Genomic DNA, 25,498 nt, shown 5'->3' with positions numbered 1-25,498 from the left:
TCAGTGCATTAGCGGCTGAAAATGTATATCACAAAACAGTTGCATTAGAATTGTAAATCTTGTAAGTTCTCTACCAAAACTGTAAATTTCATGATCCTTGGGTGAGCGGTTCTGACTCCAGCGCAGGGCCAAACTCGGCATATAGTGTTTACGTGTACATTTAAATTGATGCTATTTTGAAACTAAATATATATTTCTAGAAGGAGCAGATAGCCCTTTATAAAAACTGTAAATTTCATGATCCTTGGGTGAGCTGTTCTGACTCCAGCGCAGGGCCAAACTCGGCATATAGTGTTTACGTGTACATTTAAATTGATGCTATTTTGAAACTAAATATATATTTCTAGAAGGAGCAGGTAGCCCTTTATAAAAAATGTAAATTTCATGATCCCCAGAGTAGGAGTTTATATGCCATGCTGGGGTCAACATTATCATAGTGATTATTGTCTTTATGATTTGAAAGATTTCTTTAATTTTGCTGATATTGTATTAAAAAAAAGTAAATGTATGTTTAGGAAAAGCAGAAAATGATGTATCAAAATTGTGAACTGTGTAAACCCCGGGGTTTTGACTCTTGGGCGGGTCCAAAATAGTCATACAGTGTAAATATAACAAATATTATAGTATGTAAGGTCTTTCATCATTCTTCGTCATCAAAGAATTCAGTCAAACTTATTTCAATCTCAAGTCTACACCTAGTATTTCCTACAAAAATACTTCTACTATATTGTATCCAAACTTTTTAATTATAAACAAACTTTGCAGTGCCTAGATATAGACCATCTTATACTCAATCCACCGATGTGTTCTTTGTTCTTCATCTTCTTTCAACTATAGTCCAGCTCGACATGTCATTACGGGTGATGTTGATATACATGTACTTGAAAATGTGGACCTCAAATCACTTATTCTAAAATGTTCTATATGCAGCGAACCTCGATCTTTCAATTGGCGACAGAACTTCGTCTCTATTATGAATTCTGTCGAAGATTATGCCAGACGATGGGATAAATATGAAAAAGAAGAACTTGATACATTGTCAGAATGGATTAAAAGTGTAAGAGGAATATTAAAATCCCACATTAGACACATTAAAACAAAAGTACGTACCATACATCCTTCTGTGTTTAGTGAACCAGAAGTGATAAAAGAATTAGATAGGTTACATGAGAAATATGTTTTCGTTCCAGCTGACAAAGCTTGTAACAACATTGTCTTTGTTTGTAAGGCTCATTATTTTAAACGAACTTGGCATTAATTCCACTTTTGGTAATCGCATTTATACTCCAACTGCCCTTTCAAAAGACAAAATTCTTCAAAACCTTGCTTCAGTTTTAGACACATTTAATATCCCAGTCATTGGGTCGGATGAATAAGAGTTACTGTACCTACACTGGATTCCTAAACTTCATAAAAACTCTTACAAACAAAGATACATTGCTGGATCCAGTGAATGTTCTACCAAGCCAATATATTTGCTCCTCACGAAAATATTAACAGCTGTGAAGTAGAAACTTCAAACGTACTGTGCGACTACATATGCTAGAAGTGGTTTAAATAAAAGGTGGATTTTAAAAAATTCTAAAGAACTAAACTAGAAATCACAAAATTTTTCTCAAATCAACTACATCAAAATGTATGACTTTTCAACTCTTTACACGACCATTCCTCACGATAAATTAAAGACATCATAGACAGTTGCTTCTTCAACAAAAATGGAAAACGCAAATATTCCTATCTAGTGATCAGTCATCCAAAAAAATTACTTTGTTAAACGCCACTTTGATTCCACGCACAAGTACTCTGAAGTTGAAATAAGAAATATACTGGAATTCCTCATTAACAAGATCTTCGTGGTCTTTGGTGATCAGGTCTTCCAACAGTTTGTTGGAATCCCCATGGGCACGAATTATGCTACTTTGATGGCTGACCTGTTTTTATATTCCTATGAGGCAGAGTTTATTCAACAACTTCTAGGCGAGAAGAAAAAATCTATTGCTGTGGCCTTCAATTCAACATTTGGATATATCGACGATGTATTATATATTAACAATAATAATTTTCATTCATATTTCGATTCAATATATCCCAGTGAACTCGAAATAAAAGACACCACAGAGTCGTCTACTTCTGTTTCATACTTAGATATTTTATTGAACGGAGATATTAACGGCAAACTAACAACTGAACTTTATGACAAACGGGATGATTTCAACTTCTCCATCGTCAACTTCCCATATTTATGTATCAATATTCCTTTATCACCTGCATATGGTGTTTACATCTCTCAACTGATTCGATACGCAAGAGCTTGTTCTGCGTATGGTCAGTTTTTAAATCGAGGCAGGCTACTGAGAAACAAGTTGATGATGAAGGGGTACCAACAGTCTCGATTAAAATCAGCATTTCGCAAATTCTATGGTCGTTATAACGATCTAATTTGCCAATACAACCTATCATTGGGTCGAAAGCTGTCTGACATGTTTCATGCCGATTGTTTGTCCATTCTTGGCACACTACTTTTGAGTACGGATGGCTTCGTTTACCTCATCAAGATAGAGGGCTCACGGTGGGTGTGACTGGTCGACAGGGTATGCTTACTCCTCCAATGCACCTGATCCCACCTCTGGTATATGCAGGGGTCCGTGTTTGCCCAACTCTCTATTTTGTATTGCTTGTAGAAGTTATGAGATTGATCACTGTTCGTTATCTTCACCTTTCATCAGTATGGCCACTTTCGGGGGCATTTGTGCTTTAAAACACATCTTGTTTTATACTGCCATTGAATATAAGATTTAGCTAAGATAAGCAAATCAGGATATTTATCGTAGATTGCTTAGCCCTTGAGGCTAGTGATACTTTTAACTAATATCCAGGTGACCGATAAGGCCTGTAGGCCACTTCTTCTTTATTACACTTGGTTTGGGGTTTCACCAGATTTATGGATGTGCTTTATCTTTGTGAACACCCACAATAAAAACCGTTTAAAATATTTACATTCAGTTCAATAAGGATTAGTAGTAAAAAGATAATTATATTTTTGTCATTCACTCCGATTTTCCCTTAACATTCTTACTATTTGAAACTGGAAGAGAATATCTCATAAACTTTTAACTTTTGAAATAGGCTACCGGTAAGTACATTTCATCTTATCTCAGAACAGACGTTCTTTTTCTAATGTATTGCTCCTTGTGACGCCAGATAATTTATTTCTAATACGCTTTAAGGGTTTAATTACAGGGGGTTTCTTTTGCATTTTTATGAGGGCTTTTTTGTTAAGTTTTTTTATTTTTAGTTATTTTTTTTTCTTCAGCCTTTGTAACTAGTTTTAGTGCTGCTGTTTTTACTTCATTTTTCTTTCTGTAAGTATTCGATCTTCCTAAAGAAGGGACAGCTGTGTCCTTGGTCATTTTAGAGCTTTATATGCATATTTGACATCGTATCTATATTCAGATCCAACACTTTAGATGTTTTTAGTGCTTGAAAAAATATTTTACATATTCCTTAATGAAATTTTCCCATATATTACGACAACCACCTAAACACACCCGCCATTATGTGAACCAACTTTCATCTATGTTTGTCGTGGCTCCTGAGAAGATTTCTTCAAACATCCCCGACATGTTTATTTTCCTATTGCGGAAGGATGGTGTTATGCGCTTCTCAGTTGATTTGCAAAGAGTTAGGAATTTTAAACACATTTTTTCACAACGTACTTTTCCATTAATTGTTATATTCTTTTTATACTATGAAATCGGGAGTACAAGCAAGTAAAACATTACCATGAGTATATACTTAGTAAATTATTTCCTTTCCAAAAGGTTCATAATTCTAAAATTCATTAATTTTTTTACTTTCAATTCTTCAAACAATTAATTAGATTTATTGTGTTTTAATTCAAACAATCTTATCATAAAATTTCACCTTGACTTCAAAGAAAGAAAACGTGTTCAATCTAGTTTTACACAATCTTTAACATATTTACCCTAATAACTAATAAAACAATTTAAAAACAACCCTTAGGAATAATTAAATACATAGAAAGGACATAAGTATAATAACAATCTACAGTTTAAGTAGCAACTGAAGGTGGGTTTTTTCGGGGTGGGGTTGTTGTTGTAAAAAACTGTAAGAGCTGTAATTGTAAGAGTGCTAAGTATGTAAAAAAAAAAATCACAAATTTAAAGCTAATCTAAAAAGATGCGTTTTGAGGTCCGCTTTAAAACTAGACATTTATACTAACGACTGATACAACATTAGAAAAAAAATAAATAGAATTGAATAAAAGAACAGACATGACACGTAAACAACTACATGTATATAGTTGTAGATTTTTGACGCATGCTTAATCATCTTCAATGTTTAAAAATAAATATGAAACCCAGTCGAAGCACTGCTATACATTACAGGGTCCACGTCCATTTGCCTTGTCCCTCCTCGTTCATTTTGTTTTACTCCTTTAGAACAAAATTTACAATATGAACGTTTGCTGGGCAGTCTACCAAACTTAGGAATTGTAGAACTAGAGGACTGTTGTCACCGAGCAGCTGTCTTTTGTAGTGTCCTGTATCTTCTGATTAGGAGCTGTGTCCGTGCTAAATGGTAACGAAACCGTTTCTACCTTCTCTTACGAAACCAGAGGTGAAGATGCTATATCTACATTTTTGACAAACAAATGAAAAGGGAAGGAGAGGTGCCCGAATCAAATACTGCATTATTTTTTCCCGTCGCGGTAAGGTGTTAAACAATGGATCCGCATTGTCCGTATAGTGTATACTCTTAATCTAAATTTTTGCTACTGTCAAAGCTAACAAATGTACCTGGCAATTCGCTCATTTTGGTCACATTTTTTGTCTTACTACTCAAGATGATAATCTAGAAAATCAACACTTTTCGCTGTATCAAGGACAAAACTCAGTAAAAGAAGTGCGTGAGTGTGGGAAAAGGGGGTTAAAGAATATTACCAAAATATTTTTATGTAAAAAGAAAAATAACCCTAGTCCAGGGCTCATTATATATAAACTTGAATATTTCTTCACTTTAGATGAAAACTATGGTTTACATGGTGAGTAAACTATGCAACTATGCGGAAACTTTAGAAAACAAAGGATTTACGCAAGGTTTCGGTTTGGAAACTTCAAGTTTAAAAGAGTTCACGGAGTGTGTAAATCTAGGCCGTCCCCGATTCCAGATGGTTTACGTTGCGGACCCTTGTTGAAACCTTAGGCTTCTGCACCGTTTCCGCACTGTTGAAATTAGTCACCACCCTAGGTTTACGCACAGATAATGCACTACTGAAACTACTTTAAAACCTAGGTTTACACAGTGCATAAACCTACAGAATCTTGTTAATGTAGATAACCTACCATTCTCTAGAATATGACAACACAATTGAATCAAGACTATACATTTTAACATTAGTGATATATATTATGCTCCTGATTTGAAATTATAGATTTTTCAATTCATTAACTTGAAATTTAATTCGTTAAATTCGTTAATACAATTTGTTAAAACGAGTACATGTAATTAATAAAATATGTAGTTGGAGGAAGGTGACGCAAGACCAGGCACCGGATCTTACCTCGGTTATCACTGTATCAGTACATTTTTTCAAAAAATTGTTGTAACGAATTAGGCAATTTGATACAGTGTAGAAAGAATTTCAGAACTCATTACTTCAAATTCAATTCGTTAATTCAAATTTTGAAATCTATTATTACGAAGTTTATAAATTTGTTATGACAAATTTAATCAATTATAACGAATTTCAAAGTTTGAAATAACGAATTAAAATCGAAATAACGAAATCTGAAATTCGTTATTTCAAATAAGAAATATATTTGTGATAGGTCCTAAATGGGCTTCGTACCCAACCACAAATTAAAACAAAACACAAAATTTTTTATATACATTGTACAATACTTTTATTAGAGATTCAATGACATATGTAAAGTTTATTGAATAATAACACTAACAATTTTAAGCTTAGTTATGTTCAACAATACTACTGTTAGCACTGTAAACAAGAAATTATGCAGAAACACGTATGTCATCAGGGTGCTTATATAGGGATATTCTCTGTCAGGTATTTCTGGTAACTCAGTGATTCTAAGATGAAGATTTTTAGAGACACCCACGTAATTTTCACCATCGCTTACTTTTCTCTCAAATTCGATCTCGTATTTACAATTTACAATCCCCCTCATTTAAGTATGCGCTGCTGCAAGTTTGATTTAGATTGCCCCTAATGTTTATTGTCCACAAGTTGAACTTACATTTATGAAACGTTACAAGATAGACGACAAACTGCAGAAAATTCGATTAGAAAGGCTCAATAGAACTATCATAGATGATATATGGGTTTCATTAGACATGAAAAGAAGACAGGTCAACATTTGAATTGATGATGATTTATTCTCATAAACCAATGTACAAAAGGTATAGAGAAATACAAATACTACAGTACACCACACACAAAGTCAATACCCAGAGTAGAACAAAAGGTATAGAGAAATACAAATACTACAGTATACAGTACACAAAGTCAGTACCCAGAGTAGAACAAAAGATATAGAGAAATACAAATACTGCAGTATACAATACACAAAGTCAGTACCCAGAGTAGAACAAAAAGGAAAAGGAAAAAAAGAAGAAAGAAAAAACAAAACATATACATACACACACATATACACGCACACCTATGCATATACCGTACATAAGGAACATGTACATGATGCATTGTACATACTCTGGAGGACTAGTGCATGAAAGTTAAGTAATCAAAGTGTTGATATAAGTGATAAAACATATTTTCTTCAAAGTAATAATATTTCTTAGATTGGAACAGATTTTTGCATTTAATAATATTGACATTTGCTCTGTTTTCCAAATTAATAAAGCTATTTCTATACAAACGTAAGTGTGGACAAACTAAAATATGATGTTAATAAATCAGTATTCTAATATACCGATTAGAAATAACAACCTTTGTCCAACTTATCCTTTATCAAGAACATTGCTTCCACCTTTCGTCACGATGGATAACCTGTATCAGCAATCAAATCATTATGAACCCGGAAGATTGCGGTGCCCACTCCTCAGTAACATGTGTTACTTGTAATCATAAAGGAATGCACCCTAATAACTACATGTACATATTTGGAGGATTTTCGTTTTCGTAACAGGTGTTTTTCAAAACAATATGAAAATACGTGTGCCTTATTATTCAGAGTTAAAACACTACTTGTACAAGCTAAAGGGTACCTCAACATCAAACACCTATAGAGACCTTAGTTATGGTTAATAGTATAGGTATGACTTCTAACAGAACTGCCGGAGGGGAGGGGGCTTATTGTAATTAATAAAACCCCTTGTTTAAAATGTCAACTTGCTAAAATGTTGAAAGGGATGTTTTACGAGTGTAAAGTAAGATTCAGAATAAAAACAGGGAAATTAGTTCACAGTTTATTAGTGAATATTCATAAACATCATTACGTTAAATGATATCAATGTCACTTCACACTACAAAGTGTCAGTTAGAATGTGTAACAATGGGTAGAATTAGGATTAACATTGACTACATGTTTGGATCCCCATGCACCATCTCTCATTTGAAGTGACACTGGTATGTCGCTGAAACTAGGATATTATCTCTCGATTTTATTTTATTTAGACTTTCTCTACCAACACATTTTAAAGCTTTTTAGAAACTACATGACACATTCGTTTGCAAAAATTTAAAGATTGAGCACACCACTTTCTTCGGAATTTTAGCGAGATCGGGTCTCAAAGGATTATGTCATGATATGTCTTGACCTTAAATAGGTATTCGAGGTCAAATGAGTTCAAAGTTTTCTTCATTTTTCTCTTAGATGTATATTCTGAAGTACTTCTTACTAGGTAAAATGCAAGACAGAAAATTCATATTTTATGTGCCTACTTAAATCCTACCAGTAAATCCCATTCAGAAAAAGAATTATTGCTAGTTGCTAACTAAAACACTTTCGGTACAATTTAGTGCAAGATAACGTTTTGTCGCTATAAAATGCGTGCAATGCTTATGCTGCAAGATGCTAACTCTGTAGGAAATTATTCAGAAATAGTTTTTCATGGCCTATTTTACTCTACCTATTGCAACGTGTACGGTGAGAAGCCAATCAAGTGTAAGTTCGTGCTGAAGATAGTCGAAATTTTTGGTGATTTTTGATATTATATACGCGTGTTTTCTTTGCTCTTAATTTTGTATTATTTATAGGATTTATGAGACTGATTACGGTTCGTTATCTTCACTTATTTTTATTTCCTTTCTAAGCACCAATACCGAAACAAATTTTATTTCAAAAAATTAAATCCATTTGCGATTCACCATCAGTTAAACAACATTGTTGTTTCAAGAAAAAGGTCCTAGTAGTAAATGAATAAAGATCATGGATTTTCAGCACACCTAATCGTGCTTAAGAAAGTAAATGTCATGTTTTGCTGGACAAACTTCGTTTCAAATGTTATTAAATAAATTACAGTTACTTTGTATAGCTTACTTTTATTCTTTTTAGGTCACCTAGTCACTCGGGTAACTCAATGCTTTCTGTTTTCGTCCGTCGGTCACATTTTCAGGTTCTTCATTTAAACGGCTGAACCAATTCTAATCAATTTTGGTAGATAGCATCTATGGATGAGGGGGGACACAGCTGTGAATTTCGTGGTGTCTGTCCTATGGTCTGATGGATCGGATCAAAACCATCATAATTAACGCAATCTAAAAAAACATCTTTCTTACTCCAGAGCATCAAGCAGTCTAACTGTTTGCATGATTATAGTAAGCAATTAGTCCTATACCAAAAACCGTTAAATACATGACCCCTGCGTTCGAACACTAGGCTGGGGCTAAGTTGGTCATATAATGGAAATACATTATATCTTAGAAATTTTTCATCTTTACTGTTAGATATCAGAAAGGCAAAATGTTTGTATGATTATGATGGGCATTGAGCCCTCTACCAAAACTGAAAATCACGACCCCAGTGTCCATGTACCAGCGTGGGGCTGGATTGGTTGTAACCAGCATTATATTTTAATTATCATCAATAAATTGTCTTTTAAAATTGACACTTATGGTATATATTTGCAATGATGTTTTCTTTTCACAGATGTAATTGTATTTTAGATGGTTTTTTATATTTTCTAAAAATATGAAGAGACTAATTTGCACGAAATTTTCTAATTGTGTTGAAGTGTTTGAGGAAGTGGTAGGGGATCTGACCGAATGCTATATATCATTCAAACCAGAATTCATTGCGTCACCTGATGGGCTATATATCTTTTAAGAATTATTTGTGTAAAGAAAAATATGGACCACTTTCTAACCCCTCCTCATGGACATCTACACACTCGATAGCTGCAGAACTGTAGCTCTCTGAAAACATATTTTGACGGCTACCTAACATGGCTACGTCAACAAACGAAATCATTTGAAGCTGGGAGTTTTGAGGTCGTATGGGGCTTTAATGAATATTTGAAGGTATGTTTGGACACAAGTATAGTAGTAAAATATGTTAAGAATGTTTTGATATTAAATTTATGAGACAGCAACTCAAGAATACAACGATATAAGGCCTCAACCGTGTGCAGCTTTTTGTGCGCCGTAAATCGAGGGTTTTTATAAGGGGTGGATCTGTAGCTCTCTGTTCCGTCAAAATATTTTTTCAGAGAGCTACAGTTCTGCAGCTACACTCTCGATAGTTAATTGCCATAGGGGTTGGTTGTACTCTGCGTTAAAAGCACGATTGTATCCTGCGTAGGAATGGTCGTTTCCAAATGATGTTTGGCCGCGTTGTGAATGGGGTCGAAAACTCGTAAATTTTGTGTACAGTCTGTATGTAAGTGGTAAGTTCATCTTGAAATATATTTGACAAAATAGTTTGAAGGGGGTAAGCTTTGTTGAGAATTATTTTACATTTTCACCTATTAACTGAACAACTTGACATGATCAACAACGTGTATATTGTAGGTTGCTCAACTTGTGACAAATAGATTGCCATTATGGTCCCAAGTATAAAGAACATCAATGTACATGCACGTATTTCATCAATGTACATGCACTTTTAAAACGTATTTCTTCAGGAAAACATAATTGTAAATACAACTATAAATTCATATGATTAAAAAATGTAGAGATAATGTATTGATATATCATTATTTGTGTAATGCATAATGTGTTAGCCACACGGATCAATCTACAGCGCAGTGTCTTTTGCGATAATATTATATATTTCATTGAAAAACATTTTTGTTTGCAAAGTCACTCTGAACTCATGTATGCTCTTTTAATCAATATGAAATTTAAAGCATTTATAACAAAACATCTAGACATTTATGATTTTAAAACTGGTCAACAATTGCATTTTAATATGACGACTCAAAGCTTTCAACCTCAACGTTTAGCACTTGATTTCCTTAAACTAACCTTTGTAAGAGTGGAACAAAAGCTTTGGGTGTGATGGTTTTAAGCCTACAGTCATATGATATGTATGACTATCCAGGAACAAAATTAAGACACCGAGAACGGAAACTGCAGATATTTGTGTTGTTAACTATGTAAAAGTTACTATGGATTAACCCTAGATAATTCTATGAAAACAGTACAGAAATACAGGTAATATCGATGTATTAAATGAATTATGCAGTTGGAAAAAAAAAAAGTCGACTTATTTATGAAACAACGTGGTAGTCTGATCACAGGTTGAATTCAAATGTAACAAAAATACAGCTTTTAAAAAAACCATAATCCATGTAGATAAAAGACACCACTGAGGGGTTTTTTTTTCTTCTCTCCAATAAGTGTCCGGCATCAGATGCGAAATTCACGTGTGTGTTTTTTAGATATGGTCTTGCAAAGGGGGGTCCCGTGTCTTTTACGATAAAGAACCGTCACCACCACTATCCCACTGCCGCTACATACATAGGTCCAGTTTTTAGTACTTCAGCTCCTGGTGGTGACGCTCCTATATGAGTGATATTTCTTTTTTCAAGCAGGGAGTAAACCAACAAGCAAAACTACTAACGTAATATATTTTCGTATCTGCTGTGTTTAATCGATTCAAGGGAAAAGTGAAGGAGCATTACACCATCGATAATCTAACTTAGTGATAAGGTATCTGCACCATGTGCAATTTAGTCTCGTCGAACATTAAGGTAGGATTCCATATACCAGTCTACTTTTCCATTTCAGATAATAGAGATTTTAGTAAAATGATTATGCGTGAACATATTTAAAAGTTTTAAACGGGAAATGACATTAAGGTGATTTGGAATTAATTCTACTTAAAAGTGGTTACTCAGAAGAGCGATTATAGGTAAATAAGATTAAGGTGACTGTAGTGGTCTATTTTTTGTTGTTTCGCGTAAAATTCCAGAATTGTCTCTCATATAAAGGCGTCACAAGCTAATGAACTTCATTGTACTACGGCTCATCAGCATAATACATATTCAATTACAAAGTATAAACAAAAAAGATGTACACAATATGAAAAGTGGAGTGAATATTAGAGGATGGAAGTTATAAGTCAAGTTTACATTATAAAGAAACCAACAAAAACCAGCATATACATTAGACGATAGTTTGGCTAGATCGTAAGAGTAAAGTACTTTTTAAAAATTTACCCAGATTACAGATTTGTTTTCTATTATGAATTGACATCAATTGTACCAGTTTAAACATAAAAGCATGCGACCAATAATACTTTTTTATATATGCAGATCTGAGGTTTTTGTACAAAGGACATATTAAAATAAAATGATATTCGTCCTCAACTTCGTTCAAATTACAAAATTCACACAATCGATCTTGTCTTTCTGTGCCATTTTATCTACCTTGTTCAATTCTAAGCTGGTGAGCAGACAATCTAAATTTTGCTAAAAGATTAATAAGATTTTCCGGAATAGATTTTGTCAAGTAAAATTGAATGGTAACATTATCAATAAGGTGTCTATACAGAATACATTTGGGTGAATTATCAAAAAATTCATCTCGTGACTGCATGAAGTTGTAAGTTAACGTAGTTCCACATTCCTGTGACGTCATAAGATTGTGCAAAGTCCATAATTTAATGACTGGAACATAAATTTTGTTGGAGTCTTTTTCAATAGTTATTGTAAAAAATCTTGTTAGCCATAAAATATTTCAAAAGTCTTAGTTATATTTGAATAGTCAATGATGCGTTTCAAAATATTGAATCCAAGGACAATAACTCTGTTTTCATTAAATTATTAATCAAGTCCATTATGCAATAGATTTCTTATATTTTTCACAAACATTTTACCAAGGTGATAAGGAATTATTATCTGTGTCTTTTCATGAAGTTACATAAAATTTTAATCCATGAGTGGTTTTGAATAGCTCAGTTGTATGGTGCCAGACTTAGGGTTTTTATGGGGGTATACATACTCTGGAAGCTATAGATTTGAAATTATTAAGGAAAGGTATGGAATTTTTTTCATAAATAACTATAACAGATGTACATCTACTAATATTACCAGAAAAAATAATATGTAAACCATGCTATAAGGAAATTGTGTCCATATTTGTTTGTTTTTTAACATTTTGGAGAGTAAGGCTAATTCAATAATTTTGCACTTATTATACTAAAACTTGATGAACATAGTGAAAATGACATGTGCTTTAGTTCTTGACATGTTTCCTGATAAATAAATGCAATTTAAAATTTTTGTTGTTGTTTTTATTTTAAAATAACAACAGATAACTGTTTCCAATGAATTTCATAAAAATCTACATGTACATAGGGGTACATTACTTCAGTAGTGTCTGTAATGAAAATAAATCTGGAAATCCTTAACTAATTTGCCTTTTCTCATTACTCTGAATGTTAATCTATTGATTCCAAACAAAAAAATGCTACCTAAATCCCAAAAATCCAGGACTAAGGACCCACCTTAAACGCTGTTTGAGACATTCTAGAAATAAAACTTCATTACTAACATAGTGGTTAATACAGAGACGTCACTAGCTAGTGAACTTCATACAGAGACGTCACTAGCTAGTGAACTTCATACAGAGACGTCACTAGCTAGTGAACTTCATACAGAGACGTCACTAGCTAGTGAACTTCATACAGAGACGTCACTAGCTAATGAACTTCATACAGAGACGTCACTATCTAGTGAAGTCCATACAGAGACGTCACTAACTAGTGAAGTTCATACAGAGATGTCACTAGCTAGTGAACTGCATACAGAGACGTCACTAGCTAGTGAACTTCATACAGAGACGTCACTAACTAGTGAACTTCATACAGAGACGTCACTAGCTAGTGAACTTCATACAGAGACGTCACTAGGTAATGAACTTCATACAGAGACGTCACTATCTAGTGAACTTCATACAGAGACATCACTATCTAGTGAAGTTCCACAAAGTTTGACCCGTGAAGCCGGTAACAGTGAGGGTTCTTAATAGTGCTAACAAACTTCCGTTTGAAGGTCATTTATCCGAAACACTCGTGGCTTGCCGAGCGCTCGGCAAAGGAACTTGTTTAAATACAATAATATTGTTATTTCTGTTTAGTGAGCAGGTTATATCTTTTTACCGTTTTCATAATGGTGATAAGCGGTAAACTGCTTGCAATACTTGATTTAATATTACTCTCTTAGAATTACAATGTAGATGTAAAAGGTGAAGATAATAGACAGCAATCAATCTCATAAATCCTGTAATATCAAAGAATACAATATTGAGGGCAGACTGAACAGGACCCCTGGAAAGACAGAGCTTAAAAAGGACTAGAGTATTTCCTATTTCAGAAAACGAATTATCTTTCTATCTAGGGCATATCTTATCTCCTATCCATCGATGATATACGAAAGACACGATATATTAGAAAATGCTACATAACATGGCGGGAATGAATGTAATCTTAAATTACAGCAGTATTTCATCGAATAACCACTATAAGCGGTGTGTTTTCTTACACGCTGTTTTTTTTAATATTATTTGACAGCGGAAATGCTATTTTGCATATAACTAGTTATATTACCCAAAAAGGATCTACAGTGACTATTAGAAACTCCAAGAATAGTCAGGTTAAATCATGTGTATAAGAACCATATAATGAAAATATCTAAAGAGTACACCCTCAAATGAAATTAATCCAAAAGGCACAAAACAACGTGTCTTTAAAATGGCCAAAACTTTTTGGTACCAAGAATACGATGTCTTAGAAATGATCCTCCAAAACACCACCTTTTCGATACCAAATGGCGTCATAAAAATGACCAAAAACCACCCTCTGTGATCATATTTTCAAGATATATCATGAGCTCGAGGTTGTTTCTAAATGATTTAGATTTTGCCACATCTAAACAAAAACAAATAGAATAGGAGATATTGAATATGAAAAGTAAGTTCAAAAATCGCACTTTCTGTTTCGATGCAATAACACAACCACACGTATGTGCTAACAGTATTTTGTTTTCTTTTTCTCTCATTCTTTTTTTATACTTCAATTAACCATATTCAAATATCAAAGTAAAATGTTTTAGAAGTTTAAGAAAACATTGTGTGAAAATTTTATAACTCCTGAGTTTTTGCTAAACTAGAGGGGATCTTGATAGTTTTAGTATTTTCTCTACCACTATTTCTCTAGTGCATCATATGGCAAGAAAAAACGAAGAAAATCTATTTGCTTGATGACTAAGTTTCAAACAAAGTCTGTGATTGAAAAGTTGCCAGTAATCTTCTCACGTACACTTGTACTTGTATATAGTACGTGATAGTGGCTTTTAATATCACCCTCACACCCTTCATTCAGAACAATCTGTATTATTGACATATTGATTTTGTAACGCCTCAAACATGCCTTCAATGTTTATTTTATTTTTCTAGGATGTGCAAATATGAAAAAGACTAACAACATAGAAATGTTAGGATGAACTCCTGTTTTGCACGTATTTTCGTAGCATGCAAGCGTGTAACGTATTATTTTTTTTCAAGTACCAAATTTTAAAAGAAGCCACATATAAAAACATACCACTCATAGTGGTGAGAGCTGATATATATATATATATATATATATATATATATATATAATTATGTCGCTAATATCGGAATCGATCAAAGGTCTGGTTTTAATTAAATTCAAATGAGATTATTAGTTCACGAATAAACTCGCGTATTTTACGTGACAGGGTTAGAATAATACTCCCTTACTGCTAATCTGAAACCTACGGATGCAGTGTCAAAATACTATGCGGTTTTTGAAACATGCCCCAAAGTGAAGGAAACTCAAAAGTAGTTCCGGTATGATAGTTATGGCTTTCCAACTTTCTGTGGAAAGTCCATTTGATATTGTTCTGTTTATTATTATTTTCCTGCCGTCAAAAAAAATTCATCTTAAGACTTATCGAAAAACTTTATAGTCCATCATATAGTACTTCTTGAGAAACGAATACATTTCACCCTGCGTAATTGAACTTTGACCCCTTACGGAGTTATTGGACCTTTCGCAAAAATCATTGTTATCTTTTTAACCGTAAATGATAGGAGGATGAAACCTTTGCTAAAGCATAGAGGGTAATTAGTAGAATCGAAGAAATTTAAATGAAGGAATTCGGTGTCCCCTAAAGGGAGTTAATGCATCTTATGTTTTACGATTTATTCGTAAAACATGTCGAACTTGAGAACGGTTTTGTCGTAGAGACATGGGACAAACTGGAAAAGGATCGTTGACCTTGAAAATTAGGTCAAGGTCAAAGGTCATCAGAAAAGAGGAAAAAATAGCATTTTTATGCTATCTTTCCTGCTTAAGATAGCGTTGAAATATTATATGGGTAAGTATTGACTTCTTGATTGGTTCCGATAGTATGCATTATAACTTTAAACTTTGACCCTTCTGTGAATTTCGGAGACTCGCGTTGAAAACCTTGTTATCGCTACTCCTACTTAACGGAAAGTCGTAGAGACACGAAACCTTCGCTAATGAATTCACAGTAAAATCCTCTTGTATAGAGAAATTAATGGAAGGGATACGAAAACCCTTAAGCATAGTTATTGCCCCTGACATTCTCCAATATCTTTATCTAAGCCGATAACTTTTATATTAATATAGATGGAGACATGGGACCACTTGCAATAAGACCGACGACCTTTGACCTTCAAAATGATATCATGGTCAAGGTCATTAATTTTTTTTTTCATTTTCAAGGTCTTTCATAGTATTTTTAGCATTGAGAAGCTAACCGAATGGAACAGAAAATCCCTAAGCATAGTTATTGTCCCTGAATGTCTTGATTAATATTATTTAAGCTTTTAGTTTTTACATTAATATAGACATAGGATCACTTGCATGAAGATCGATGACCTTTGACCTTCAAAATGGGGTCAAGGTGAAAGGCCAAGGTCATCGTGAAAATTAACGATGATTTTTTTTTTCATTTTTAAGGTCTTTTTGAGTTTCTTACATTATCTTAAATATTCTTAAATTCTTTTTAAAAACATGGTAGGTGGAAAGCCCTCTAATTGTTCGCGAACAATTTGGGTCACTAGTTATGTTTTGTAGCGGTTTGGGGGGGGGGGGTAGTTGGTATTGTTGTTTTTTTACTACATCTATACTTTTTACAGTATATATTTCATCTATAATTTTCAGTACTTGGAAAATAAAGTGACTTGAAGAAGAATGGAAGCTTCATCGCATCCAGATTTATTTATTAGGCACGGCGGGATGTGGCTCTTTCTCATTTTAGGTAATTATGAAACACTTACAGTACAGAAATATTTAAGATTGCTCCACTCTCATATGAATCATAGGTTTTTGCAAAATGTGTATTGAATCACACTTTGTGATTAGTTCATAATGGAAATGTATCTTTTGAAGGAATTTTATTCAATGGGCATAATAAAAAATAAAAAAAAAACCTGGTAAACTATCTGACACTGAAAAAGTTTAAATTTTCTATAGTCAATTAACTGTTGTCAAGTTCAATAACTTGTATGCTGGTATTCTCTGCACTGAATGTCTATTAAACAAAACATCCCTGATATCCACGTATTGATTTATACATATTTATTAATTAATTAGCAGTTCTTTTTTTACCTGTTGAAATTAACATTTTGTTATTTTAACCAGTTTTTGTGTATTTTTGTTGTGCTGTTTAATGACGATTTTCTTAAGTTGGCTTACATTTTTGATTATGTGTCTCTAACATGTGTTATTTTCTTTGATTATTGATTGAATTAAACCATAGTAAATGAAAATCAATACCGTTTTCTGCTTTGAACCATTAATATTGATAAGTCACTTGAGGGTGAGCTACCTGAAAAAAAATACAAAATGTGGAAATGAAAGCATACATATACTTGGCCATTGTAGCCTTATAACTTCCCACATTGATAATATCATCAATAAGGAAAATATGAATATTCAAGAAAGTGATATGTCCGGGGAACTTGAGGGTATCGTATTTCGAAAAGGAGATATGGAAAATGATCAAAGTCCAAACATGATAAGAGTTCATTGCCGAGTTTCAAAAAAGTTGATTGATTTTATACTGCTTAACGTCCCTCTCCAGAATATTTCACTCACATGGAGATGTCACAATTGCCGGCGAAGGGCTGTAAAATTTAGACCTATGATCGGCACTTACGGCCTTTGAGCAGGAAGGGGTCTTTATCGTGCCTTGGTATTTGCCGTCTCATCCGAAGGACCGCCCCATTTAGTCGCCTCTTACGACAAGCAAGGGGTACTGAGGACCTATTCTAACCCGGGTCCCCACGGAACTAATGATTGCAGATTGCAGTTACTACGTACTTTAAAGTTGGATTTATTGTAGAAAATACATGTATGAATCATGAAGCACTTCAAAAGCTTTCAAGAAAGACGTGGGGGGGGGGGGTGATTGATTTTCTTGATTGATTAGAAAACGCATTTTATTTGATATCTTGGAAAGTCATGAATAATATCATGCATTATCAGCATATATCAGTCCTATGAAAGGTATAGATAACGAACAGTGATCGATATCATAACTCCTACAAGCAATACAAAATAGAGAGATGGGTAAACACGGACCCCTGGATACACCAGAGGTGGGATCAGGCGCCTAGGATGAGTAAGCATTCCCTGTCGACCGGTTACACCCACCATGAGTCCTATATCTTGATCAGGTAAACGGAGTTATTCGTAGTCAAAATCAGTGTGCCAAGAACGGCCTTTAAACAATCGATGTGAAACAAGTCGGACAGCATTTGATTCAATGACAGATTGTATTGGCAAACTAGATTGTTATGACGACCATAAAAGTTGAGAAATGCTGACTTTAAACGAGACTGTTGAAATCCCTGCACCATCAACTTGTTTGTCTGTAACCCGTCTCATGTGAACAAGCTCCTGCGTATCCTGTTTAACAAGATAAAACTTCGTGTAATAATAACAAAACACTTTTTATCACATTTGTTATTATTAGAAGAGGTTTGGAAAGGACTCCCATCCCCCATATTTATTCATGGTACACTGTATGTATCGAAATTGTAGGACACGTTATCATAAAGGCTATTAGAGTAACAAAGGAAATGGCGTGTTTACTACGATAGGATACGCTTTAATCTTCAGATGGCTCGGGGGGGGGGGGGGGGGGGGGGGGGGGGGGGAGTTGAAAACAAGGATGAAACTTATTATCGTAAACACAAAAGCAGTAGTGAATCCAAACAGGGAACTGATGTGGAGTACTCTCCAGATTGTAACAGGAAACAAGTTTAGATTGATATAAACTCAGTTACTAAGGTTGTGGGTTTGATATGGTTTCATTATATGCGCAATTATCTACTATTTCATGTAACCATTCATTTAAACGTTCTTATCTTTGTCATCTAAAATGTGGCTCCGGAATTAGGGTGGAGCCACAATATTACGACAGAGTTTTACATGCAGATATATATGAAATTCTAAAAATCTTTTCAAGAACAGCAGGCAGTGCAGATTCAAGAATTTTAAAATGATGACCCCTGGGGTAGGTTGGTGTAGAGGATCGTATTCTTACAAATGATGACCCCTGGGGTAGGTTGGTGTAGAGGATCGTATTCTTACAAATGATGACCCCTGGGGTAGGTTGGTGTAGAGGATCGTATTCTTACAAATGATGACCTCTATGGTAGGTTGGTGTAGAGGATCTTATTCTTACAAATGATGACCTCTGGGGTAGGTTGGTGTAGAAGATCGTATTCTTACAAATGATTACCTCTATGGTAGGTTGGTGTAGAGGATCTTATTCTTACAAATGATGACCCCTGGGGTAGGTTGGTGTAGAAGATCGTATTCTTACAAATGATGACCTCTGGGGTAGGTTGGTGTAGAGAATCGTATTCTTACATAGGAATATAAAGGAATATATATTTTTAAGATTTCCATCTCAATAAATGTGCAAGCATCTGTGCGTAGCTCAAATTCAAGTTTGTACAATTCGTGGACCAGGGGGTAGGGGTGGGGGCCACAACAGTGCAAAGTTTTATATGGTAATATATACAGGAAGTTAATTAAACCAAATTTTGTCCCAAAGTAGCAGAGCCAGATTAAATCATATCAAAATGCAAACGTTCCTGGGTTGTGTGGATTCAAGTTTTTTTTTTAAATCATATTATCAACCCTGGGGTTAGATTGGATCAAATTTAACATAATGCATGTACACAGGAAACTCTTCTCTAGAACAGCAAAGTCCATGTTAATTATATTGGTGTTGAGGTATCTTCATGTAGTGTGAATTTACGTGCGGTTATGTTGTGACCTTTTGGGGTTAAGTTGGGGCAATAATATAGAATCATTTTTTCATGGGAATAAAGATTCAAGTAAGCGAAGTGGCTTATTGGCCTCTTGTTTCATTTAGGATTATAATTGGGAGTGGGGCATTTCAAATGGCCCCAAGAGGGATAGGAAGACACCATGCAAATTTACTCTACCATGATACTTTTGTCAGTTACGATTTATTCCAATAGTTTTGTAAAACCTTTTCTTGTTTTGATTTAGTCCTAAAGTAGACAAACGTCGGTACTTATAATTTTTTCAAATGAGAGAATAAAGTGATATTTTACTGCGCCATTAATTCACCCCAGTAAGTCAAGTTCCCCAGACTCCATTATAGCGTTCAATGTTACAACTGTAGGTTAAGAAGAGTGATACGGCTTCAAAAATCCATCTTTAAATGGACGTTGATATTCACACTCACGAGGACTATATGTTGATTTTCCCACATACCTGAGTAATATTTTTTCAAACTACATGTATGTGATTGTGAAAGGTGTATATATCACTCCTATATTACGTGGGGGATCCGTGAAATGACAACACATGTTGATTTACAATTTCAATAATTTATAGACATATAATGTACAATTGATATTCTTTGTTTTCTTTAAAATCAAATGCAGATAAGATTCAGTCCCAATACACTTCCGTTGCTAAAGCAACAAAGCTCTTTCCTTTGCGTCTGATTTTCTGAAAACGGGCTCTGTCTAGACCTTTGGGGGGGGGCGTATGGATTTTGGAACACCTTTGGCTTGTTTTATCTCAGACGATTAAGTTAGCAATTCAACGTCGATGTCGGATTTGTTCAATACTAAACCATACACCACACGTGGAATAAAATGTTGAATAGCTACATGGTAGTACTCATCATCCCACCTACAACGGTGAATTGTTGGTGAAAATGTGAAGTTTTGTAACTACTTGTATGAACGGCCTTTGATAGTCATATCCTTTCGGGGTTTTTTTTATTATTTATTTTTGTTTGTTTGTTTGCTTTATTATCATTATTATTATCAATTTGTTGTTTTTATTATTATTATTCATTATTTTATTATCGTTGTTATTATTATTAATTTGTTTACATGTAAAAAGTCAAGGTTGTATTCCCGGATTAAATAATAGCTTTCAAGAGAAGAAAGACATTTGAAAACCAAAACAATGAAGATATTCGAAAACACTAGAGTAACGTATGGATTTCTACAGCGCTACTAAAATGAATCAGTGTTGTGGTTTTATAGATGATTAGAGGAATAGTAACATTTCTACATGTACTTAGAGCAGTTTTCGCTACATCAGCTATTTAGCTATATCATAGCTATTTCGCTATTTTCGTATTATGGTCAGCAGTAAAATACAATCAAAATAAACATTTGGAATGGTGGTTTTTTTTCATTTCCCCAATATTAAAAAGTATGAGATGGGATTAAAATGTCCTCTCAAATTCAAGTTCAATTTATTCATTCAAACAATGCTCACAATGTAATATAAGGTACAATTAAAGAAATTACAAATATATACTGTAAAGGTCAGAGGTCAAGATATTGGATGGAACAACAACTAAAGAGAGGGTGTTCATACATGTATATGCACTCAAAGATTAAGTTTTTAGATGAGGACATACTAATATTTCCTATAGGATTTGAACATTAGTTCAAAAACTGTATAACTTTATTTGGGTTGTGTCTATATTTACTGTCTACAAAATTTCACAGAACGGTGTATTTTATAATGCTCCCACTTTCTCAAATCTTATGAAAACCATCGGCTACTTGACTTTTTTACGAAATGTAATTCAATCGTTAAAGTAACATTCAACTTTGTGCAAAACTGTAATTTTTCTTTATTTTCAACCAAATTAATGATATAGGGGTGAAACAATTCAAGTACCTAGATGTGATCCATCAATGACTAAATAATCGGGATAAAAATATTTATAAAAGGTAAACGGAATAATCGGTATGCTTAATAATTGGTATGAAACACGTCAGACAGTAATCGACGTAATAACAGGTTGTATTTGTAATTAATTTTATTTTTCGGTAGCTTGCCTCGGTTTAAAAATTGATCATATGCAGAACTATGTTCTTACGAAACGAATCAATTAGAAATATAAACACAATATGCAGGTGATAATGGAATGTTGCTACATAGATATGGGAAGTTGACGATGGAGAAGCTGAAGTCATCCTGTTTGTCATACAGTTGAGTTGTTAGTGTGCTGATAATGTCCATGTTCAAAAAAATATCTAAATATGAAGCAAATCTAAAAGACTCTGTGGTGTCTTTTATTTTCCGTTCATTAGAATGTATCATATAATGACGTTGATGTATCTATCTGTCTAGTTGAAGGCCATTAAAGCTAACTTTTCTTCTTCTCATATAGATTTTTTTGAATAGATTCTGCTTCATAAGAATACTAAAAAGGGGTCACCTTATAAAGGAGCATAATTTGTTGGAAGATAACCCATATTATTATATATGTCTCATTAGTAATCATGTGATTTCTGTTACAGGTTTATTCATTTCAGCGAATGGTATTGACACATTGCAAAAGGACGGGTATATTGTAAATAACACTTTGTGGACTAAGACTGAGTATATGTGCTGTAATAAAGACTCTCTCAACATAAGTAATCTTTTTGTGGGACAAAGTCTGATCGAATCTCCATTTCTCTCAGCATCAGGTGAGATTTTAATTAACCTCTACATTTTTACATTTTTATCTACAATATACTTTTTTATTAGTGATATTTCATCTTCTCTTTCGTTCTTTATATTCTCCAGTCTCAGTAGAAAACAGCTCAAATATTGATCCCCGGAACTTTGCTACCTCCTGTTTAGCATGCCTGGAGGATCTCACGGTAAGGTCTCGTATGTATGAATCAATTGATTGAATTAGCAAAGAAGTTACTGTCTACTGTTCTCAAGTCTGAATCAGTACTGTGTTTCAAAGTCACACTTAAGGTATTCCATGTATATGAAAGGATAATAAACAATTTTGAAGGATTTAGATCAACATAAATGTTTATTGTTAAATAATGATGAAAGTGAAGCAGATGAAATTCACATGACTGGTAAATGATTAGAAGCTGACCCTTTTGCACTTAAAACTGTTTGGAAGAGTTGTCTTCCCTTTGTAAAAATAAGAAAAATCTAATTTTCTAAAAATGTGTGTGGTCAATGATTAATTTTATTTTATATTTTCATTAAGAGAAAGTGTTTGTAACTTTCTACCAAGAGATTTGTATGAAAATATAATTTCTTTTTAAAATTTTGTAATAAAACATGCTTTTCCCATATATTTCAATGTTAAATTCTAGGTGAAATAAATCAAGCAGTAAACAAAATTTTGAAAGTTCCTATGGTGGATTATTTTTATTTGATGCACCCTTCAAAATGATACCATGATTACAAAAATTCCACCATCCATTTATTAGATATGAAATATGGTCATTATACATTGAATACCTTAATATATATGTTGGGAAAAGCTCTTCCAAGATTGGACACGAGTTTCTATACCCTATGTATTCTAACTTAGTTTTCCATATAATTTCTTAAAAGTGGTGGACATGTCGTTTTGGTTTATTAAGAACACGTGCAATTTTACTTGGGTACGGAAATACTAAACATGGAAAATCTAAACTTTGTAAAGATGAACTTTAAGTCACCGATAAACTTGTAATAAATAATCTGTAGGTGAAGAAAACTTCAGTGATACGTTATCTTCAGTCTGCTGTTATCTATTTCAAAATGCATGTAAATTTGAGTAATTTGCGTAATCACGTGTACCCTGATGGTGTGTAGAACGGATAATATGCTAATTATGTCGCTGTGACATGCACGTGCTTAAATTCAAGAATACTTACATACTTAATGGTAATTACGATTTAAAGTACACAGAACGCTAAAGCACAATATTCTGTTTAAACCACATTTGTAAAGAAAAACATGACTAACAAATCTGACATGCGGAAGTCGACAAGTCCTGATGAGTAGTGCATTAATTTCTATAGTAACCACTGTCGTGTAAAATCACATTAGCTGCAAATATCGTTTTATCATTCAAGCATTTTCATTTAACAACATTTAACATTATCGTCGCACCCATGAATTAATCCATTCTTGTTTGACAGGTTCAAACCCAGGGAGGTAGTAGGTCCTCGCCACCTAGTAGGGTGAACACGGAGTACTGTAATATTACCAGCGCCAAGCACGAGAGTTTAAATTTGACACTAGGTATCAATACACAAGATCAACCTAGACTAATTTATCACCACAAGTATTTACTCCAAGTCGTACTCTTGTATAGGGAAATAAACCTTTATAACAAGATTGATATAAGTAGCGCGAATCAGCGTTTTTTGGACGTTTAATAAAGTCTCGTAAATCTTAATAATGAAATGAAAGTATAGATTCTCGACATTTAAAATATAGTTCTTAAACGTGATATTTACTGCTAAAACATTTATAGTTATAGAAACATTTGATTATGCTATATTACAGGGCTGGAAAATGGGCCTGTGCCCTTAGTTGTTAATAACAGAAGTGGACTATGGCTGGGCGGATGTGTGTTTTTATCTGCTGATAGATATTTAGATATCGACAACTGCACATCTAGAAAGCCAGTCGTCTGCCAGAGCTTAGGTGTGTCGTGTATATATATATATATATTTCTTCAACACAAAGTATTCCGTTAGAACAAAATCACTTAAAGAATTCGCCATTTCTTTCATGGCTTTATTTGTACCTTTAAACAGTATTTAATGAATATACATGTATGTATACAAATGGGAAACTGAATATACAATTGGATTAATGGAACATATCAATTTACACAACAAATCCATAAACTACAAACTTACATATGTCACATATACATGTATATATATATATATATATATATATATATATATATATAATTCAATAAAAAAAATCAGGAAAATATACAGTTCCAAAATATATATAAATATATTTTGGAACTGTATATTTTCCTGATTTTTTTATTGAATTATTTTGACTGTGATATCAACTCTTTCTATTTGGATTATATATATATATATATATATATATATATACATGTGTATATATATATATATATATATATATATATATATAAAGCACAGAAATAGCAATGAACTCTTAAATGAACATAACTGCCCTAAGTGAAGAAATAATTAATATAAAGCACAGAAAATTTCACTTTTTTATGTGGATACCCACTTCCGTCCCTACCCGGGGTTGAACTCACGACCTGCGGAACCAAATCTCCTAGCAGCATGTAACCAGCGCGTTAGACCGCTCGACCATCTAGGCAAGACTTTCCTAGATGGTCGATCGGTCTAACGCGCTGGTTACATGCTGCTAGGAGATTTGGTTCCGCAGGTCGTGAGTTCAACCCCGGGTAGGGGCGGAAGTGGGTATCCACATAAAAAAGTGAAATTTTCTGTGCTTTATATATATATATATATATATATATTATAGATTATTAATTTGTATTCACCTGAGGGTGGATGTTAAAATCCAGAAAGCGCTAGTGATTTAAATATATTTTGGAACTGTATATTTTCCTGCTTTTTTATTGAATTATTTTGACTGTGTGATATCAACTTTTTCTATTTGGATTATATATATATATATATATATATATATATATATATATATATATATATTCCTATGAAATAAGGGACTTT

The 25,498-nt window shown here is 33.5% G+C and overlaps 1 protein-coding gene across 4 annotated transcripts in view; it reads left to right on the top strand.

The window, feature by feature from the left end:
- Positions 1-25,498, top strand: part of LOC125679262 (uncharacterized) — a 62,242-nt gene that overhangs the window by 3,835 nt on the left and 32,909 nt on the right. Inside the window, exons 1-6 of one of the 4 annotated variants that reach the window (XM_048918358.2) lie at positions 10,824-11,193; positions 16,659-16,755; positions 22,319-22,489; positions 22,590-22,666; positions 23,942-24,044; positions 24,312-24,452. In XM_048918358.2, coding sequence (XP_048774315.2) covers positions 16,689-16,755; positions 22,319-22,489; positions 22,590-22,666; positions 23,942-24,044; positions 24,312-24,452 — 559 coding nt within the window. In that variant the 5' untranslated portion in view covers positions 10,824-11,193; positions 16,659-16,688. Of the gene's footprint in view, positions 1-10,823; positions 11,194-16,658; positions 16,756-22,318; positions 22,490-22,589; positions 22,667-23,941; positions 24,045-24,311; positions 24,453-25,498 lie in introns of those variants that run through there. The other 3 variants (XM_056155754.1, XM_048918357.2, XM_056155755.1) reach the window with 3 other exon arrangements.

Source organism: Ostrea edulis, chromosome 2, assembly GCF_947568905.1.
Source record: "Ostrea edulis chromosome 2, xbOstEdul1.1, whole genome shotgun sequence".
NCBI classification, from domain to species: domain Eukaryota; kingdom Metazoa; phylum Mollusca; class Bivalvia; order Ostreida; family Ostreidae; genus Ostrea; species Ostrea edulis.
Note: the sequence above shows the minus strand (reverse complement) of the source record. Positions and strands in the feature narration are given on the sequence as shown.